This window comes from Nerophis ophidion, linkage group LG15 (genome assembly GCF_033978795.1).
Source record: "Nerophis ophidion isolate RoL-2023_Sa linkage group LG15, RoL_Noph_v1.0, whole genome shotgun sequence".
Lineage (NCBI taxonomy): Eukaryota > Metazoa > Chordata > Actinopteri > Syngnathiformes > Syngnathidae > Nerophis > Nerophis ophidion.
The window spans coordinates 43,196,056-43,217,888 of NC_084625.1; the positions used below are offsets into that span (position 1 = coordinate 43,196,056).

The following is a 21,833-nucleotide window of genomic DNA, read 5'->3' on the forward strand; positions in this document are numbered from 1 at the left end:
AACCTTGACCTTTAACCTTGACCCCTCATAAATCATTAACCTTTGAACTTGACCCCTCATAAATCATTGACCTTTGACCTTGAGGGGTCATAAATCATTGATTTATGGGGGGTCATAAATCACTTTTGACTAAAGGTAGGGACTTAACTTCTCTCTTTAATCTTACTTACATTTCAGTTTTTGAAGGCTTTTAATGGGGAAAGTCATGTGATGTGTTGTGTTGTGTTGTGTTGAAGGATGTGTTTGCCTACAAGCACGTGGGCGTGGCCGTGTGTCGCATATTCACTGTCAACCCCAAAGGCGAGCTGATTCAGGAGCAGGCCAGAGGCAATAAAACATCGTAAGCGTCCACTGGCAACGGCGAGAAGTCCTCCTCCGACTGGGACACACATCCCATGTTTTTTTTTGTTGTTGTTTTTTTTTGGCAGATACGACCGACTGAGCGAGCTGGTGGAGCACGTTTTCCCCCCGCATGCTTGCCAACACACCACCGCCTTGAGCTGCCCCGAGTACAGCGCCTTCTTGTACTGGAGGGAGCCCATGGCCCCCGTGTGTGTGGAGGAACTGCTCTAGGTCACACCCCATTGTTGTATACTTCTCGTATGGCGACGCAAATAAACAGGACCAGATCAAAGCGTCTTGCTGGACTTTATTGTTGACAGATGCAACCACCCCCTGGCGTGTCAAACGACAACCCATTAATGTCATGACTCACGCGATCACGAGCAAAACTGCCACAACAGGCATGAAAACAAAGACCATGTACACAAAAAAAACCGGTCTATTACTCACTAGTGCAGGGGTCGGTCCCAAAATGTTGAAAGAGCCATATTGGACCAGAAATACAACAACAAAATCTGTCTGGAGCCGCGACAAATTAAAGGGGAACATTATCACAATTTCTGAAGGGTTAAATAAAAATGAGTTCCCAGTCCATCCATCCATCCATCTTCTTCCGCTTATCCGAGGTCGGGTCGCGGGGGCAGCAGCCTAAGCAGGGAAGCCCAGACTTCCCTCTCCCCAGCCACTTCGTCTAGCTCTTCCCGGGGGATCCCGAGGCGTTCCCAGGCCAGCCGGGAGACATAGTCTTCCCAACGTGTCCTGGGTCTTCCCCGTGGCCTCCTACAGGTTGGACGTGCCCTAAACACCTCCCTCGGGAGGCGTTCAGGTGGCATCCTGACCAGATGCCCGAACCACCTCATCTGGCTCCTCTCGATGTGGAGGAGCAGCGGCTTTACTTTGAGTTCCTCCCGGATGGCAGAGTTTCTCACCCTAAACTCATTTCGGCCGCTTGTACCCGTGATCTTATCCTTTCGGTCATGATCCAAAGCTCATGACCATAGGTGAGGATGGGAACGTAGATCGACCGGTAAATTGAGAGCTTTGCCTTCCGGCTCAGCTCCTTCTTCACCACAACGGATCGGTACAACGTCCGCATTACTGAAGACGCCGCACCGATCCGCTTGTCGATCTCACGATCCACTCTTCCCCCACTCGTGAACAAGACTCCTAGGTACTTGGACTCCTCCATTTGGGGCAGGGTCTCCTCCCCAACCCGGAGATGGCACTCCACCCTTTTCCGGGAGAGAACCATGGACTCGGATTTGGAGGTGCTGATTCTCATTCCGGCCGCTTCACACTCGGCTGCGAACCGATCCAGTGAGTTCCCAGTGACTTATTTTATTTTTCCAAGTTTTTCTCAAAATTTTACCCATCACGCAATATCCCGAAAAACGTCTTCAAAGTGCCTGATTTTCACGATCGGTATAACCACCCGTCCTTTATCCTGTGACGTCACAGCGTGAAACCACCATAAACAAACATGGCGGATAGCACAGAAAGGTAAAGCGATAGTAGCTCGGATTCAGACTCGGATTTCAGTGGCGTAAGCGATTCAACAGATTACGCATGTATTGAAACGGATGGTTGGAGTGTGGAGGCAGGTAACCAGAACGAAATTGAAGAAGAAACTGAAACTATTGAGCCATATCACGACAGACAGCGGCACGGGAGGAAGCGAAGACGAATTTGGCTATCGCTTTCTAACCAACGATTGGTATGTGTTTGTTTGGCATTAAATGTGGGTGGAGGGAAAGGCTGAATGCAAATATAGCTACAAATGAGGCATAATGATGCAATACGTACATACAGCTAGCCTAAATAGCATGTTAGCATCGATTAGCTTGCAGTCATGCTGTGACCAAATATGTCTGATTAGCACACTCCACATAAGTCAATAACATCAACAAAACTCACCTTTGTGCATTCATGCACAACCTTTTAAAAGCCTACTGAAATGAGATTTTCTTATTTAAACGGGGATAGCAGGTCCATTCTATGTGTCATACGTGATCATTTCGCGATTATGCCATATTTTTGCTGAAAGGATTTAGTAGAGAACATCCACGATAAAGTTTGCAACTTTCGGTGCTAAGAGAAAAGCCCTGCCTATACCGGAAGTCGCAGACGATGACGTCACATGTTTGATGGCTCCTCACATATTCACATTGATTTTAATGGGTGCCTCCAACAAAAAGTGCTATTCGGACCGAGAAAACGACAATTTCCACATTAATTTGAGCGAGGATGAAAGATTCGTGTTTGAGGATATTGATAGCGACGGACTAGAAAAAAAAACAAAAAACGCGATTGCATTGGGACGGATTCCGATGTTTTTAGACACATTTACTAGGTTAATTCTGTGAAATCCCTTATCTTTCTATTGTGTCGTTAGTGTTTTAGTGAGTTAAATAGTACCTGATAGTCGGAAGGGTGTATCCACGAGTGTGTTGACGCGCAGTGTCTCAGGGGAGTTGACGGCAGCTATGGACGGCACAAGCTCAGCTGATCTCCGGTAAGAACTGACTTTTTAACTACAATTTTCTCACCGAAACCTGCTGGTTGACATGTGGTCGGGATCCATGTCTGCTTGACCGCGCTGTGATCCATAGGAAAGTTTCACCTCCAGGAATTTTAAACAAGGAATCACCGTGTGTTTGTGTGGCTAAAGGCTAAAGCTTCCCAACTCCATCTTTCTACTGTGACTTCTCCAAAATAGTATTATATGCAAATTTATTTCAAATAAATTGTTAACTGGAATCAATAATGCGACTCTTTGAATTTCTGTAATTTCATAATATATTTTCACGTGGCTTCTTATTTTTAGAAAAAAACATTTATATTTTGCAAAGCAATAATTGGTTAATATTTAAAACAAACATGCGTATTTCACAAGCAAATATTTTTTAGCTTACCTCATTATTAACTACCCTGTCTGCAACTGAAGTGGGTTGTTTGGGTGGATCTTTCCTCTCGATGTCTACGGCAGTTGTCGATGTAAACAAAGGATGAAGTCCGTAAGGTTTGCTGACTTTCGGTTGACATCCAAAAGTACCAGCTAGTAAAAAGTTAGTTTTCCTTGCTTCAAGTTGTTTCAAATGTTTTTGGCATTTCGCATGTACTTCCAAAGCCTTGAAACCTCGTGATCCATAGTCAATATTATCATGACACCACGTGCACAAAACTTTTCCGGGACGATCGATTTTCCGAATAATATCGCCGAACAAAGTCGTAACTTCCTTCTTCCCAAAAGTATCAGTGATTTCCCTTTCCATCCAGTCCCATCGAAACTTATTTTTGACATGTTTATCAATTTCTTTTACTCGTGAAGAGTCCTTTCTCTCGAGAACCGACATCGTTTACATTTGGAAATAGGCGGTAATGACGTCATCATTCATAACAGATGTCCTGATTGGTCACAAGGAACATATTGACCAACCAACTGTGGCGTAATATAAGCTACGTCTCGATTACAAAAGACGAATCGGCAAGTAAACAAATCTTGATTTAGGGTCGGAAAAAAAAATGGAAAAACGGAAGATAATTTTTTTTCCCCCCGAGATTAAAAAAGACGGCATTCCGACTTTAGACGGAAAAATCACATGCCTGTCAGTGGCCTAGTGAGCCCTGAGATCGGTAGGTCGTGAGTTCAAACCAAAGTCTATAAAAATGGGACCCATTACTTCCTTGCTTGGCACTAAGCACCAACGGTTGGAATTGGGGGTTAAATCACCAAAAATGATTCCCGGGCGCGGCCACCGCTGCTGCTCACTGCTCCCCTCACCTCTCAGGGGGTGAACAAGGGGATGGGTCAAATGCAGAGGACTCATTTCACCACACCTAGTGTGTGTGTGACAATCATTGGTACTTTAACTTAACTTTACCTTAAAACATAGAAACATCTGGACAAACCAACGCGCAAGCCAAGTTTAGTAAAGATGAACGAACAATATTAAAGTGGTTTGGGATTTTTCATGTCACGTGACTAAAACAGTTAGTGACGATTTAAATTGTCAAGTGATTTGTTGACGGTCCCTTACCCGGGCTGACATCCGTCGTATGTCCAACTTGAAATTAACATCACCTCGGTCCATATTCATGACGTCCTCCACATTTCTTCTCAGTAAACCGCTTTATGGCCATATTTTAAGGCATTTTTAACACCCTATAAACACGAATGTAGAGTTTGAACGACTGAGAAAGACTCGCGGGCTTTTTTTACCTGTCAATATGGCGTTTGTTTAGATTGTGCGCGGTGCATGCTGGGATGCGTGACGTCATCAGTTGATATTATATGTAGAACACAATTCCACGTATTAAGGCGTAAAATAAAATAAATCAATCAACAAAAATAAATCATTATGTTGAGATAAAATTCACACAAACAATACCTCCATAAAAAAATTTAAAACATTCCAAAATATTAATAAAGTGCATTTTTAACTGTTACATATGCATTAGTCTTCTGTAAGGTAATATCAGTTGTTTTTCTCTACGTCCAGTGTTTTGACTGCCCGTTTGTTGGAAATAGATTATTACTCAGAATTTCCTGATAAAACATATTGGACTGCCAAAAAATAAATAAAAAAACAATTCCACATATTAAAAAAAAATAAAACATGCTTAGAGACAAAAATGACATGTATTATTATTTATTTATTTATTTTTTGCTGAAACACTGCAAACCTTTTAAAAACACTAACACAGATAAATACCGTATTTCCTTAAATTGCCGCCGGGGCGCTAATTAATTTAAAACCTCTTCTCACTACTGGGCTTACCAAAGGCATGCGGTAAAAGTAAGCATCCATCCATCCATTTTCTACCGCATATTCCCTTTTGGGGTCGCGGGGGGCGCTGGCGCCTATCTCAGCTACAATCGGGCGTGCGCTAGTTATTTTAAAACCTCTTCTCACTCCGGCACTTACCAAAGGTATGCAGTAAAAATTTGAGGGTGATGTAAGCTTGGACCTCAAATCCTACTGAATAGCTCTTAACCTTCTTCCCTTTATGCGATTTCAAATTACCGGTATTGAAATCAGCCTCCCCCATTTTGAAAATGATGACAGGAGAAGTGTCACTCGTGACGTCACAAGTTTGACCAGGCGGTAATTCAAGACAGGCGCATACTATATGCCCTGCGGCAATTCAAGGAAATACGGTATTTTGAGAATTGAACTGTTATTATTGTATTAATTAAGGTATTGTCCGGGTTGAGTTTTAAAACAAACAAGTGTTTTGAATAGAAAAACCAAAAAAAAAAAACAATTCCGCGTATTTTGATTAAAAATCACAGGCTCAAAAATAACACCATTGATTAACTGAAAATAAATGATATGGTTTGCAATGATGCAAAACAGATTGCAAATTATTGTTCTATATTTTACAAAATATTATACAATAGTCAATACAGTGAAAGGGATGGTGTTTTGTTTCTGGATGCTTTAGCCCATTGGTGTCAAACTCAAGGCCAGGGGGTCAGATTAGGCCCTCCACTTCCTTCTATTTGGCCCTCAAAAGCCTGGAAATAATACGTATCAACAAAGTACCGTTAGTTTTCTTACTAAACGAATCCTTTCCTTCTATTTTGGGAGGGAAAAAAATGTACTGAATGTAATCTCAAACTATGTTAACTTAAATATTGTCTGATTATGGAAAAAATATATTATCAAACATTCAAACCATATTTTAAATTGAAATAAATAATAATAATATTGATTTCAAAGCAAGTTATCCATCTAATTGTGCAATGTAAAAGAAGCAATAGATTTCATTACAAAAATGTGAAATTTACTCTAAATGAAAAAAAAAAGTACTTTTTAACTGCAATAAACTGTGGTGCTGTTTTGGCATTTATAGTAATACACCAAAAAATATATGTACACACACACACACACACACATATATATGTATATGTATATATATATATGTATATATATATATATATATATATATATATATGTATGTATGTATATATACACATATATATCTACACATATATATGTACATATATATAGACACATATATATACATATACACATATATATACATGTATACATATACATATATATATGTATGTATATATGTATACACATATATATCTACACATATATATGTACATATATACATACACATATATATACACACATATATATATATACATACACATATATATACACACATATATATATATACATGTATACATATATATACACATACAAACATATATATGTATGTACATATATATACACAGACATATATACACATACACATGTATATACGTATATACATATATATACATATACACACATATATACATACACACATACATACATATATATATATGCAGACATTTATACACATATACATATATATACACATACATACATGTATATATATATATATATATATATATATATATATATATATATATATATATATATATATATATATATATTCTAACATCAAAAGTGGATATTTCTTTGCAAATATTTTTCAAATCCCAAAACTTTTGGTCCAGACCTTTTGTAACAGAGGTGTATTTGTGTAGAAATTATTCAGGAAAACACATTTATTTCTAAAAGACAAAATTAAAAAAGCTAAAAATAAAAAATCGTCAGATACATTGTTCATGTTCATACTTTTCAGGCTCCCAAGTTCCCATTCATCGTGTCATCATGCCCGCCCTTCTTCACCTTCTTTTCGCCTGGCAAAAGACCCGACGTGTTGGTGTAAAGGAGGACGCCGCTGAAGGACGACAGGAAGTCAGAGGAAGCGGAGACGCCGAGCTTTCCCGCCGTTACCGCCAGTCCCGCCCTTTCTCCTCTTCTCATCGGCACCACCAGGCTGAGCGAGGCCGGACTGTTGCAAGCACATTGTTCCGCCGTCAGGACCTGTCGTCCTCTGGAGTGCAGCCTGTGGATGCTGCGATTGGACACGGAGAGAACGGCCTCCAACTTCTCGCCTTCCTGAGCGGCGAGCACGGCCGTCAGCAAGTAGCGGCCGTTGATGGGAGCTGTGAAGATTCCTGAGAAAACAGTATTAGTTTTTCTTTATTACTTCTCAAGTTCAGCTCAGAATGCTGCAGTGGAAGGGACCTCTCTGGCATCAAGGACATGCCAAACAGAAACAGGTTGCACACATTAAAAGCGTTACTAAAACGGCCTTCTTTCATCTCCGTAATATCGCTAAAATTCGCTCCATTCTGTCCACTAAAGACGCTGAGATCATTATCCATGCGTTTGTTACGTCTCGCCTCGACTACTGTAACGTATTATTTTCGGCTCTCCCCATGTCTAGCATTAAAAGATTAGAGTTGGTACAAAATGCGGCTGCTAGACTTTTGACAAGAACAAGAAAGTTTGATCATATTACGCCTGTACTGGCTCACCTGCACTGGCTTCCTGTGCACTTAAGATGTGACTTTAAGGTTTTACTACTTACGTATAAAATACTACACGGTCTAGCTCCATCCTATCTTGCCGATTGTATTGTACCATATGTCCCGGCAAGAAATCTGCGTTCAAAGGACTCCGGCTTATTAGTGAATCCCAAAGCCCCAAAAAAGTCTGCGGGCTATAGAGCGTTTTCCGTTCGGGCTCCAGTACTCTGGAATGCCCTCCTGGTAACAGTTCGAGATGCCACCTCAGTAGAAGCATTTAAGTCTCACCTTAAAACTCATTTGTATACTCTAGCCTTTAAATAGACTCCCTTTTTAGACCAGTTGATCTGCCGTTTCTTTTCTTTTTCTTCTATGTCCCACTCTCCCTTGTGGAGGGGTTCGGTCCGATCCGGTGGCCATGTACTGCTTGCCTGTGTATCGGCTGGGGACATCTCTGCGCTGCTGATCCGCCTCCGCTTGGGATGGTTTCCTGCTGGCTCCGCTGTGAACGGGACTCTCGCTGCTGTGTTGGATCCGCTTTGGACTGGACTTTCGCGACTGTGTTGGATCCATTGTGGATTGAACTTTCACAGTATCATGTTAGACCCGCTCGACATCCATTGCTTTCCTCCTCTCCAAGGTTCTCATAGTCATCATTGTCACCGACGTCCCACTGGGTCATTATTGTCACCGATGTCCCACTGGGTGTGAGTTTTCCTTGCCCTTATGTGAGCCTACCGAGGATGTCGTGGTGGTTTGTGCAGCCCTTTGAGACACTAGTGATTTAGGGCTATATAAGTAAACATTGATTGATTGATTGATTGATTGAAACACAGGTGTAAAACTCAAGGCCCGGGGGCCAAAACAAACAAAAAAAAATTATATTATGTTTATAAACTCAGAAAATATGTCTCTGGAAACATGAGGACTTTGAATATGACCAATGTATGATCCTGTAACTACTTGGCATCGGATTGATACCCAAATTTGTAGTATCATACAAAACTAATGTAAAGCATCCAAATAACAAAAGAATAAGTGATTATTACATTTGAACAGAAGTGTAGATAGAACATGTAGAAACAGAAAGTAAGCAGATATTAACAGTAAATGAACAAGTAGATTAATAATTAATTTTCTACCACTTGTCCTTAATAATGTTGACAAAATAAAAGAATGATAAATGACACAATATGTTACTGCATATGTCAGCAGACTAAATTAGGAGCCTTTGTTTGTTTACTTACTACTAAAAGACAAGTTGTATTGTATGTTCACTATTTTATTTAAGGACAAACTTGCAATAAGAAACATGTTTAATGTACCCTAAGAGTTTTTGTTAAAATAAAGCCAATAATGCCCTTGTTTGTGTCCCCTTTTATTTAGGAAAGTTTCAAAATACATTTTGGTATCAGTACCAAAATATTGGTATCGGGACAACACTACTCGAGGAGAGAAAGACCGAGTCAGAAACTGCGGAAAAACGGACAGAAAAGAACTAACCCAGCGATCAAAAATGAGAGAAAAGGAAGTATCATATTTTGGGTCCTCTTCTACTGATGTTTTTCACAAGATGCATGAGGAAATGCTGAAAGAGCATGAGGAAAGGCAGGTTATGGTATCCATAAATAAAGACATGAAAGAACAGGGAAGCCTGGGAAGGGTGATTCTTTTATATTTCCTTTTCGCCCATAAGGTTGATCCTAACAGTTTTGAGGTAACCATGGACCGGGGCGACAATAAAACGCATTCAGTGATCACAATAATAGTTTTAAATGCCTTCATCCACACGGTCTGTAGATGACGTCACACCAAGAGAGGTCTGGCCATGAAAAAGGGGTGTTCCAAATACAGCTGTCCAACAATTACTCAAAAACGATATATTATGGGAAATGGCTGCCAGGTTCATTTTTAGGAGCAGAAAATACATAAAAAAACGTATTAGTGAAATGTTGTTCATCTGGATGCTATGGGTCCTTTAAGTTTATAATAATTGAGAAAAACAGCTAGGGTAAGAGTCTCACTTAAGTTGTGTTCCTAGGTTTTTACCCAGTCTTAAAAAAATGTAGGGTATGATCCACAGGAAGTTGCATCATTCCTTTGCAGGCCATTATTTTCTGTATATTCAATCATATTTTTGGGACGGTATAGCTCGATTGGTAGAGCGGCCGTGCCGGCAACTTGAGGGTTCCAGGTTCGATCCCCGCTTCTGCCGTCCTAGTCACTGCGTTGTGTCCTTGGGCAAGACACTTAACCTACCTGCTCCAAGTGCCACCCACACTGGTTTAACAAATGTAACTTAGAGTGCTTTGAGTCACTAGAGAAAACGCACTATAAAAATATAAAGGAATAAATATATATATATTTCTAATGATACCTGTAAGTGGGGTCATGATGTAGTCGTTAAATGATTTGGTTGAATCATTATAATGTGCTTGTATAGTGTCAAAATGCTATTAGCATCAATTCTGTGTTTTGTAATATAAAATAATATTGGGATAATCCCTGTATTTGTTACTCAAATGAGTCTACCCTGGCTTTGAAATAAAATGAACTAAAGTTTATTATTGTATTTTTCGGACTATAAGACGCACTTAAAGGCCTACTGAAATGAGGTTTTCTTATTTAAACGGGGATAGCAGGTCCATTCTATGTGTCATACTTGATCATTTCGCGATATTGCCATATTTTTGCTGAAAGGATTTAGTAGGGAACATCCGCGATAAAGTTCACAACTTTTGGTCGCTAAGAAAAAAGCCTTGCCTGTACCGGAAGTAGCAGACGATGTGCGCGTGACATCACGGGTTGTGGAGCTCCTCACATCTGCACATTGTTTACAATCATGGCCACCAGCAGCAAGAGCGATTAGGAACAAGAAAGCGACGATTTCCCCATTAATTTGAGCGAGGATGAAAGATTTGTGGATGAGGAAAGTGAGAGTTAAGGACTAAAAAAAATAAATAAATAAATAAAAAACTAGACGGCAGAGCGATTCAGATGTTATTAGACAAATTTACTAGGATAATTCTGGAAAATCCCTTATCTGCGTATTGTTTTACTAGTGTTTTAGTGAGATTACATGGTCGTACCTGTTCAACCTGAAAGTCGGAGGGGTGTGGTGACCGCCAGTGTCTCCGAGGGAAGCCACGTTTCTCGATGAGGCGAAGGCAGCCTGTCGGGCCGGGCGGAGATTTTTCTTCCCCCCCCTCCTCCACGGTGGAAGCATCCGACGGTCGGGAGCGGCCGGTGGGAGGAGGCAAGAGAGTCGCAGCTGTATCTTTGACAGGTGCAGGAGGACGACGCAAGCTCTCCGCTCATGTCTACGGTAAGAGCCGACTTATTACCACCATTTTCTCACTGAAACCTGCCGATTGACATGTTGTAGGGAACCATGTTCGCTTGACCGCTCTGTTCCATAGTAAAGCTTCACCGTTATCTTTCGGGAATGTAAATAATGAAACAAGGAAACACCGGCTGTCTTTGTGATGCTGAAGGCGGCCGCAATACACCGCTTCCCACCTACATATTTCTTCTTTGACGTCTCCATTATTAATTGAACAAATTGCAAAAGATTCAGCAACACAGATGTCCAGAATACTGTGGAATTATGCGATGAAAAGAGACGACTTATAGCTGTGAACGGTGCTGGACCAAAATGTCCTCCACAATGCGTGACGTCACGCGCACGCGTCATCATACAGCAACGTTTTAGCATGATACTTGCGCGTGAAATTTAAAATTGCAATTTAGTAAACTAAAAAGACCGTATTGGGATGTGTTGCAACGTTAATATTTCATCATTGATATATAAACTATCAGACTGCGTGGTCGGTAGTAGTGGGTTTCAGAACCCCTTAAAATCCTTTCATTTTCTTAAAACTGGACAGTGCGCCTTATAACCCGGTGCTCCTAATGTACGGAATAATTGTGGTTGTGCTTACTGACCTTGAAGCTATTTTATTTGGTCCATGGTGAGGTGATAAGTGTGACCAGTAGATGGCAGTCACACACAAGAGATATGTGTAGACTGCAATATGTCTCAAGTAAACAACACTAACATTTGGTATGTTCCATTGAGAATATAGAACAATACAGACGGCGCTCAAAAGTCCGACTTTGGTAAGCTATGGATTGATAGATTGTACTATGCTTCAACATAGGAGTATTATTATAGTGTGTGTAGAAGGTAAGAAATTATATCTGGCATTTTTTTTCCAAATATTATGCAAAAGAAACTTTTCTTACCTTCTGATTTGTATTTGGAATCTGCATAAATCCTGAAAACTTGCGCGGGTCCGCCTTTGTAGTATGTGCCGACCTTGTAGACGTTAAGCTTCTTGTTTTTCTCTATTTTCTTGTTATGGGACATTCATCCTCCACTGTTGCCATTTCTAATATAAAGTAGTGTAAAGTTCTTACTTATATCCGTCTGTAAACTCACCATGGAAGCGCTAAAACATACCAGTGTAGTGAGTTTACATGATTCACCCAAGGAACTTAAAGGGTAACATTATCACCAAACCTATGCAAGCGTCAATATATACCTTGATGTTGCAGAAAAAGGACCATGTGTTTTTTTAACCGATTTCCGAACTCTAAATGGGTGAATTTTGGCGAATCAAACGCCTTTCTGTTTATCGGTCTTGTGGCGATGACGTCAGAACGTGACGTCACCGAGGTAATACACCCGCCATTTTCATTTTCACATTATAAACACCGGGTCTCAGCTCTGGTATTTTCAGTTTTTTCGACTATTTTTTGGAACCTTGGAGACATCATGCCTCGTCGGTGTGTTGTCGGAGGGTGTAACAACACTAACATGGAGGGATTCAAGTTGCACCACTGGCAAGAAATCTTCCGCCAGACCCCCATTGAATGTGCCAGAGTGTCTCCACATTTTACCGGCGATGCTAAGACAGACATGGCACAGAGATGTATGGATAACGTGCAGATGCATTTGCAACGATTAAGTCAACGAAATCACAAAGGTGAGTTTTGTTGATGTTGTTGACTTATGTGCTAATCAGACATATTTGGTCGCAGCATGACTGCCAGCTAATCGATGCTAACATGCTATGCTAATCGATGCTAACATGCTATTTACGCTAACTGTATGTACATTTGAAACTAGATACCCACATTAATGCGAAACAAACACTTACCAATCGACTGATTTAAGTTGCTCTAGTGTCATAAGATGCGAAAGTCCTGATCGTTTGGTCCGCACATTTTACCGGTGATGCTAATAAGGCAGCCATGCTATGGGCCACTTCATTAGGTACACCCATGCTATGGCCGAATAGCGTCAACAGCTATTCGCTCAATAGCTTCAATTTCTTCTTCAATTTTGTTTTCGCTATCTGCCTCCATACTCCAACCATCTGTTTCAATACATGCGTAATCTGTTGAATCGCTTAAACTGCTGAAATTCGAGTCTGAATCCGAGCTAATGTCGCTATATCTTGCTGTGGTAACCGCCATGTTGTTTGTATTGGCAGCACTGTATGACGTCACAGGGAAATGGACAGTCGCGTCGCAAATAGCGAAAATCAAGAACCTTAAAGCTTTTTTAGGGATATTCCGGGAGGTGTGAAATTTTTAAAAAAAACTTCGAAAAATAAAACAAGCCACTTGGAACTGATTTTTATTGTTTTTAACCCTTTTTAAATTGTGATAATGTTCCCCTTTAAGTTATTAGAGAGTTCCGGTCGGACGTTTTTTCACGGGACACATTTTCAGCCTTGTTTCCGGATGAGGAGATTCTGCTCCGTGATTGATTGAAATAAAGTCTGAATGTCATTAAAACAGTTAGCGCCATCTTTTGACACTTCTTACACTCCCGTCCTTGCACGCCACACCGCTACAACAAAGATGACGGGGAGATGACGCTGACAAAGGTGAGCCACGTACATAAGACCGCCCATAAAACAGCCCATCCTGAAGTGACTGTCAGAAAGCGGCTTGAAGATGATCTGTAAAACATCATTTATGCAACATTTTGACCAAAGAACCACCATTACATGTTATGTAGACCACAAGGAAGTCTTTTACATTAAGAAAAAATAAAATGAGTATGACTCCTTTAATGCGCCCTATAATCCGGTACACTTTGTATATGAAAAAAGATCAAAAATAGACCATTCATCGGCAGTGCGCCTTATAAGCTGGTGCGCCCTATGGTCCGGAAAATATGGCAAATGTCATCAAGCAAATAAAACAGATTAGATGAAACGGGCCATTTACGGAACGGGATAAACATTAGGTAGTAGAAGTGTGCTTTCAAAAATGTAGGTATTTTCTGTATAGAATTGGAAGAGAGCGAGCAATGAAGTCACCTGTGCTCGGATCGTAGTGTCCTCCATCGTTGACCAGCACCTGGTTGAACCGGAGCACCCCATCCTCTCCTTGAACAGGTGTTCGTGTCAGCCCGACTGAGAAAGCCATCTTGTCTCCTGAAGACATGTAGGAGCGGTGACGTAAACACTTCATGCGTGACAATGATGGGGTCTCACCTGGAGCGACAGCGAAGCCCGGCGTTGGCACCCTGGACACGGTCCTTGTCGCCGGGGGGCCGGCCTCACCACTCTCCGTCAAAGGCATTTGCAGGGGTGTGTCTACAGGGGGAGGAGCCTCTGGGGAGCTTGTAGGAGAACTCCTGGATGGTCCTGCATCCGTGACATCAACATGAACATCTGACAGAGAGTGAAAGTTGTCATGATCTTATTTCAGCAAGACACTGCCAAGCCACGTGTTACAACAGCGTGGCTTCATAGTACAAACCCCGTTTCCATATGAGTTGGGAAATTGTGTTAGATGTAAATATAAACGGAATACAATGATTTGCAAATTATTTTCAACCTATATTCAGTTGAATATGCTACAAAGACAACATATTTGATGTTCAAACTGATAAAAAAAACAAATATTGTGCAAATAATCATTACTTTTAGAATTTGATGCCAGCAACACGTGACAAAGAAGTTGGGAAAGGTGGCAATATATACTGATAAAGTTGAGGAATGCTCATCACACACTTATATGGAACATCCCACAGGTGTGCAGGCTAATTGGGAACAGGTGGGTGCCATGATTGGGTATAAAAGCAGCTTCCATGAAATGCTAAGTAATTCACAAACAAGGATGGGGTGAGGGTCACCAATTTGGAAGCAAATTGTCGAACAGTTTTAGAACAACATTTCTCAACGAGCTATTGCAAGGAATTTAGGGATTTTACCATCTACGGTCCGTAAAATCATCAAAAGGTTCAGAGAATCTGGAGAAATCACTGCCCGTAAGTGATTATAATACGGATCTTTAATCCCTCAGGCGGTACTGCATCAAAAACCGAGATCAGTGTGTAAAGGATATCACCACATGGGCTCAGGAACACTTCATAAAACCAATGTCAGTAACTAAAGTTGGTTGCTATATCTGTAAGTGCAAGTTAAAACTCTACTATGCAAAGCCAAACCCATTTATCAACAACACCCTGAAACGCCGCCGGCTTCGCTGGGCCCGAGCCCATCTCAGATGGACTGATGCAAAGTGGAAAAGTGTTCTGTGGTCTGACAAGACCACATTTCAAATTATATTTGGAAACAGAGGACATGGTGTCCTCCAGAACAAAGAGGAAAATAACCATTGGGATTATTATAGGCGCAAAGTTCAAAAGCCAGCATCCGTGATGGTATGGGGGTGTATTAGTGCCCAAGGCATGGGTAACTTACACATCTGTGAAGGAACCATTAATGCTGAAAGGTCCAGACAGGTTTTGGAGCAACATATGTTGTCATCCAAGCAACGCTATGTTGGATACCCCTGATTATTTCAACAAGACAATGCCAAGCCACGTTTTACAACAGCGTGGCTTCGTAGTAAAAGAGTGCGGGTACTTTCCTGGCCTGCCTGTAATCCAGACCTGTCTCCCATTGAAAATGTGTGGCGCAATATGAAGCATAAAATACCACAACAGAGACCCCGGACTGTTGAACAATTTAAGCTGTACATCCAGCAAGAATGGGAAAGAATTCCACCTGAAAAGCTTAAAAAATTGGTCTCATCGGTTCTAAAACGTTTACGGAGTGTTGTTAAAAGGAAAGGCCATGTAACACATGGATTGATTTAATTTACTCTTTCAATGTCTTGTCCATTTGTGTTTGACTTTCTTTTCGACTGTTACCAAACAGCATTATTTCCGTTTTACTGAGATTCAAAGATAGTCTGTTTCCGTCAAACCATCTTTTTAATTTATTCATTTCTTCAGTTTTTTTTTTGTATTGGCTTCCGAGTGTAAACAAAACACAGTTGTATTGTCTGCAAATAAATCTGACGTTAAGTCTTTTGTAACTTTACAAATGTCGTTTATATAAATATTGAACAATTTTGGTCCCAGTATTGATCCCTGGGGTACACCACAGGATATATTTAGCGTTGTAAATTTGTGTTCTCCCTATCTTCCGGTTGTTTAAGTAGCTATTTTATGAAATAATATATTATATACCGGTATATAATATTTTCCACTTGAGAAATATTCACCTTCACAAATTTACTATTTGCTCTTTCAAGAGTTTCACCACTATCTTCTTGAGATCCTGAAGTTTCCTTTTAACGTTATTAGACTTTCTATATTTTCTTGCAGACTTCTCATATCTTCTCTGTGTTCTAAAATAGCTTTTCTAAGATCTTCTTTGTGTTCTAATCTTGTCAGCCCGTCAACTGAGATAACTCTGTGTGTTTGGAAACAATCTCAGTGTCACTTCTGGTTACTAAGCAACCACTTTGAAATGCTGTGGGAGGGGGGGGGGGGGGGGGCGCGTTAGCGTCAGGCTAAAGGCTCTTCATATTTGCCTTATTCCTGCAAATAAGTGTGTCTCAAGGGACCAAAAGCAGTTCGAAGATGCCAGCTGACTCTTTTGTGTCTGTAAACACAATTGGTGAACAAAAATCTTTAAATGATCAAATATCTCGGTCGCAAGAGCACAGCCTTTATTCTTCCGTCTTTAACCGTTGACAGGAAGTGGCGTGGCAAAGACATAGCACAGGACTGAAGCTTGGAAAAAAAAAACACATTTGAGGCATTCACATTGAAAATTAATGTAATGTAATCCAAAAAAAGAATGTTTTTAAATTACCCCAAAAGGGACAATCGGTAGAAAATGGATGGATATATATGTATGTACATATATATAAATAAATAAATGGGTTGTACTTGTATAGCACTTTTCTACCTTCAAGGTACTCAAAGCGCTTTGACACTACTTCCACATTTACCCATTCACACACACATTCACACACTGATGGAGGGAGCTGCCATGCAAGGCGCTAACCAGCACCCATCAGGAGCAAGGGTGAAGTGTCTTGCTCAAGACACAACGGACATGACGAGGTTGGTACTAGGTGGGGATTGAACCAAGAACCCTCAGGTTGCGCACGGCCACTCTCCCACTGCGCCACTCCGTCCCTTTTTTAGGTGGAAAAAGACGCAAATGAGGGCATCCCCATTATATATATACACACAAATATATATATATATATATATATATATATATATATAGATATATATATATCTATATATATATATATATATATATATATATATATGTGTGTATATACAGTGGGGCAAATAAGTATTTAGTTAGCCACCGATTGTGCAAGTTCTCTCACTTAAAATGATGACAGAGGTCTGTAATTTTCATCATAGGTACACTTCAACTGTGAGAGACAGAATGTGACAAAAAAAATCCAGGAATTCACATTGTAGGAATTTTAAAGAATTTATTTGCAAATTATGGTGGAAAGTAAGTATTTGGTCAACCATTCAAAGCTCTCACTGATGGAAGGAGGTTTTGGCTCAAAATCTCACGATACATGGCCCCATTCATTCTTTCCTTAACACGGATCAATCGTCCTGTCCTATTAGCAGAAAAACAGCCCCAAAGCATGATGTTTTCACCCCCATGCTTCACAGTAGGTATGGTGTCCTTGGGATGCAACTCAGTATTCTTCTTCCTCCAAACACGACGAGTTGAGTTTATACCAAAATGGATACATGGATGATACAGCAGAGGATTGGGAGAATGTCACGTGGTCAGATGAAACCAAAATAGAAGTTTTTTGGTTTAAACTCAACTCGTCGTGTTTGGAGGAAGAATAATACTGAGTTGCATCCCAAGAACACCACACCTACTGTGAAGCATGGGGGTGGAAACATCATGCTTTGGGGCTGTTTTTTCTGCTAAGGGGACAGGACGATTGATCTGACATTCTGTCTCTCACAGTTGAAGTGTACCTATGAAGAAAATGACAGACCTCTGTCATCATTTTAAGTGGGAGAAGTTGCACAATCGGTGGATTACTAAATACTTATTTGCCCCACTGTATATATATATATATATATATATATATATATATATATGTACATATATATATATATATATATACATACACATATTTGGCATGCAGTCTGCTTTCGGCTCCCGGACACATTTTTTTAAACCCATAAAAGTTTGGACACCCCTGCTCGAACAGCACTGTTACTTGTGTACATTATTCTACATTATCCACTTTTGTCAACTATGGACAAAATCTAACAAATCAGACTATTAGAATCCTTTATCAAAGACAGCCATACTCGACAAGACCCACAATAAGATAATAAAATATTTTGAGTGACTTTTTAAGAACACTCATATTAACGGCTCCTTAAAAGTAATTTTAGGGCGTGCTCAACATCAACATGTGGCCAGCAGCTGCATTGGAGTTCATCAAAATGTCACCTAATAAGTATTGTATAAATGTATATATGGTTCCTGAGAAACATCTGAACCCTACACCCCAGCACCTGGGGGGGAAACTGGCCATTTAGGAGCGCGGCCTTAAGAACTTGTTTCTGCAGAGTCTGTGGACACAAGTGACTTGTGACAAGTGAAAGTATTAACTTGTTGCACCAACTATATCACACCTTTATACACACTATTCAATTACACATTGCTCTTTTTGTGCTGTGGACAATAGAAAATTGCTTCAATCAATGTTAGTTTTGTTCCTCATTGATGTCCTGTCTGTCTTTTTTGTTCACTTTTGTAATGCACCTGGTGTGTGATAGGTGGAGAATTACACACACATACCGGTTATCATTTGGAATGGGGACCAAGTTTTACATCATGACTTGTGGGGACCACCCTTTCTACGGGTTGTGGAGGCATACAAAAATAAGGTAAAATGGCCACTGCCCAGTTAGCTCATACACGTCTTTAAATCTCTGGATTGATGACATAATGTGCTGATCATTCTTACTGGGGACCCTGGGGGAAAAAGATTTAATATGGTTCATGGGGACCAAATTTAAATAATTTTGCATAGTTCACACAAATTTGTACGTGACTACTGAGGACCGTTTGAAAAAAAAAATCAAATTAAATATGACATGATCCTCGGAATACAGCACGACAGGTGTCCTCTTATAGGAAGTTTCACCACTTAAATGTTAAAGCAAATCTTGCATCATCTGTGACATTACTGCAAACTGCTATTGAGCAGTAATGAAGTTAGTCTGCAACTCCAACTACCATAGAAGAACAGACTGGAGAGGCAGCTGATGGTGACTTTCTATCGCTCGGCGGTCGAGAGCCTGCTGACGCTCTGCACAACAGTGTGGTACGCCAGCTGCACTGAAGCAGACAAACAGGCGATTTAGAGCAGGGGTGTCAAACTCAAATACAGAGTGGGCCAACATTTAAAACTGAACAAAGCCGCGGGCCAAGGTTGAACAAATTAACCTTTTAATAGGGACCCAAACAAGTTTTGCATTGAATATTGAACAAGCAAGGCTTGTTCAATATTCAATAGGGCAGCACGGTGGGACAGGGGTTAGAGCATCTGCCTCACAATACGAAGGTCCTGATTAATCCTGGGTTCAATCCCGGGCTCGGGATCTTTCTGTGTGGGGTTTGCATGTTCTCCCCGGGACTGCGTGGGTTCCCTCCGGGTATTTGGCTTCCTCCCATGGAACAGGCATAGCTTACATAACGTAATAGTGCAAAATCAACTTTCAAAAAAGATCAGTGGTATATTAAATAAAATTTGATTTAAAAAACTAATGGCTCTTTTCTATTTGCAGCCTTCATAGGTAAATATCAACATTAACTTTTTCCACAGGCTAATAAATTCAAAAATAATATAAAAATTAGGTGGGCGGGGTTTGGTAGTAGCAGGGGGTTTATATTGTAGCGTTCAGGAAGAGTTAGTGCTGCAAGGGATCTGGGTATTTGTTCTGTTGCGTTTATGTTGTGTTACGGTGCGGGTGTTCTCCCGAAATGTGTTTTGTAATTCTTGTTTGGTGTGGGTTCACAGTGTGGCGCATATTTGTAACAATGTTAAAGTTTTTTATACGGCCACCCTCAGTGTGACCTGTATGGCTGTTGACCAAGTATGTGTTTGTGAAAGCCGCATATATTATGTGACTTGGCCAGCACGCTGTTTATATGGAGGAAACGATGACGTGACGACATGTTGTAGAGGACGCTTAAGGCAGTGCCCTTAAGGCACGCTCCCAATATTGTTGTCTGGGTGGAAAATAGGAGAATGGTTGCCCAGGGAGATTTTCAAGAAGGGCACTAAACTTCGGGAGTGTCCTGGGAAAATCGGGAGCGTTGGCAAGTATGAGTATTAGCGGTGAATGTGGTGATACCGGCAAGCCAGCTCTAATGTTAATTTGATATTGCCTCAAGGGCCAAATGAAATTAAACGGCGGGCCAAATTTGGCCCGCGGGCCAGAGTTTGACACCCATGATTTAGAGGGTCAAAAAGTCTGCACAAAAAAATCATCGGCTGTCCGCTCCCCTTCCTGAAGGATTCACGCAACTCCACAGAACAAAAAGCTTTACCAAGGACAGCACACACCCTGGCTTCCACCTGTTCCACCTGCTCCTATCGGACAGGTGCTACAGGTGCATCAGAGCCAGAACAAACAGGCTCAGAGAAAGCTTCTTTCCCAGAGCTGTCACCATCTTGAACTCTAACTTATAATAATAATTCACCCCTATACAATATCCTACCTAATAGCCTACTGTGCTATATTACCCTTCGAGTGCAATATGTCCGACACTGATTGTTATTTATGACTCCGGTACTCTTGTCTTGATCTGTCTTTTGTACAGTATTATGTATTTCTATAATGTTTTGTACATTGTACAGGATTGCTTATTATTTGTATTGGATAGTATTCTGTTTATTTCAATTGTTAGTTTTTTCTTTAATTTATTTTGACCCCATATTTGTTACCACTGCCGCACCTTAAGTTGGAGTCCTTAATCTCGCCATATGCAAATATAATGACAATAAAGTCCATTCTATTCTATTTTACAAAACCCGTTTCCATATAAGTTGGGAAATTGTGGTAATTTTAAATATAAACGGAATACAATGATTTGCAAATCCTTTTTAACCAATATTCAGTTGAATGCGCTACAAAGACAAGATATTTGATTTTCTAACTCATAAACTTTATTTTTTTTTTTAAATAATAAATAACTTAGAATTTCATGGCTGCAACAGGTGCCAAAGTAGAAAAGAAAGGGCATGTTCACCACAGTGTTACATCACCTTTTCTTTTAACAAAACTCAATGAACGTTTGGGAACTGAGGAAAATAATTGTTGAAGCTTTGAAAGAGGAATTCTTTCCCATTCTTGTTTTATGTAGAGCTTCAGTCGTTCAACAGTCCGGGGTCTCCACTGTGGTATTTTACACTTCATAATGCGCCACACATTTTTGATGGGAGACATGTCTGGACTGCCGGCGGGCCAGGAAAGTACCCGCACTCTTTTACTACGAAGCCATGCTGTTGTAACATGCGGCTTGGCATTGTCTTGCTGAAATAAGCAGGGGCGTCCATGATAATGTTGCTTGGATGACAACATATGTTCCTCCAAAACCTGTTTGGACCTTTCAGCATTAATGGTGCCTTCACAGATGTGTAAGTTACCCATGCCTTGGGCACTAATGCACCCCCATACCATCACAGATGCTGGCTTTTGAACTTTGCGCCTATAACAATCCGAATCGTTATTTTCTTCTGTTTCCAAATATAATTTGAAATGTGGACTCGTCAGACC

At 40.6% G+C, this 21,833-nt stretch overlaps 2 protein-coding genes across 6 annotated transcripts in view; one reads left to right on the forward strand and one right to left on the reverse strand.

The window, feature by feature from the left end:
- LOC133569674 (phosphatidate phosphatase LPIN2-like) overlaps positions 1–638 on the forward strand; it is a 44,189-nt gene extending 43,551 nt beyond the window's left edge. For both annotated transcript variants that reach the window (XM_061922187.1, XM_061922186.1), the window contains 2 exons: positions 237–340; positions 429–638. In XM_061922187.1, coding sequence (XP_061778171.1) covers positions 237–340; positions 429–573 — 249 coding nt within the window. In that variant the 3' untranslated portion in view covers positions 574–638. The remainder of the gene's footprint in view (positions 1–236; positions 341–428) is intronic.
- A 6,170-nt stretch (positions 639–6,808) lies between these two features.
- emilin2b (elastin microfibril interfacer 2b) overlaps positions 6,809–21,833 on the reverse strand; it is a 64,726-nt gene continuing 49,701 nt past the window's right edge. For 2 of the 4 annotated variants that reach the window (XM_061922189.1, XM_061922191.1), the window contains 3 exons: positions 14,233–14,412; positions 14,056–14,172; positions 6,809–7,366 (listed from right to left, as the gene is read on the reverse strand). In XM_061922189.1, the coding sequence (XP_061778173.1) occupies positions 6,984–7,366; positions 14,056–14,172; positions 14,233–14,412 (680 nt within the window). In that variant the 3' untranslated portion in view covers positions 6,809–6,983. Of the gene's footprint in view, positions 7,367–11,985; positions 13,693–14,055; positions 14,173–14,232; positions 14,413–21,833 lie in introns of those variants that run through there. The other 2 variants (XM_061922190.1, XM_061922192.1) reach the window with 2 other exon arrangements.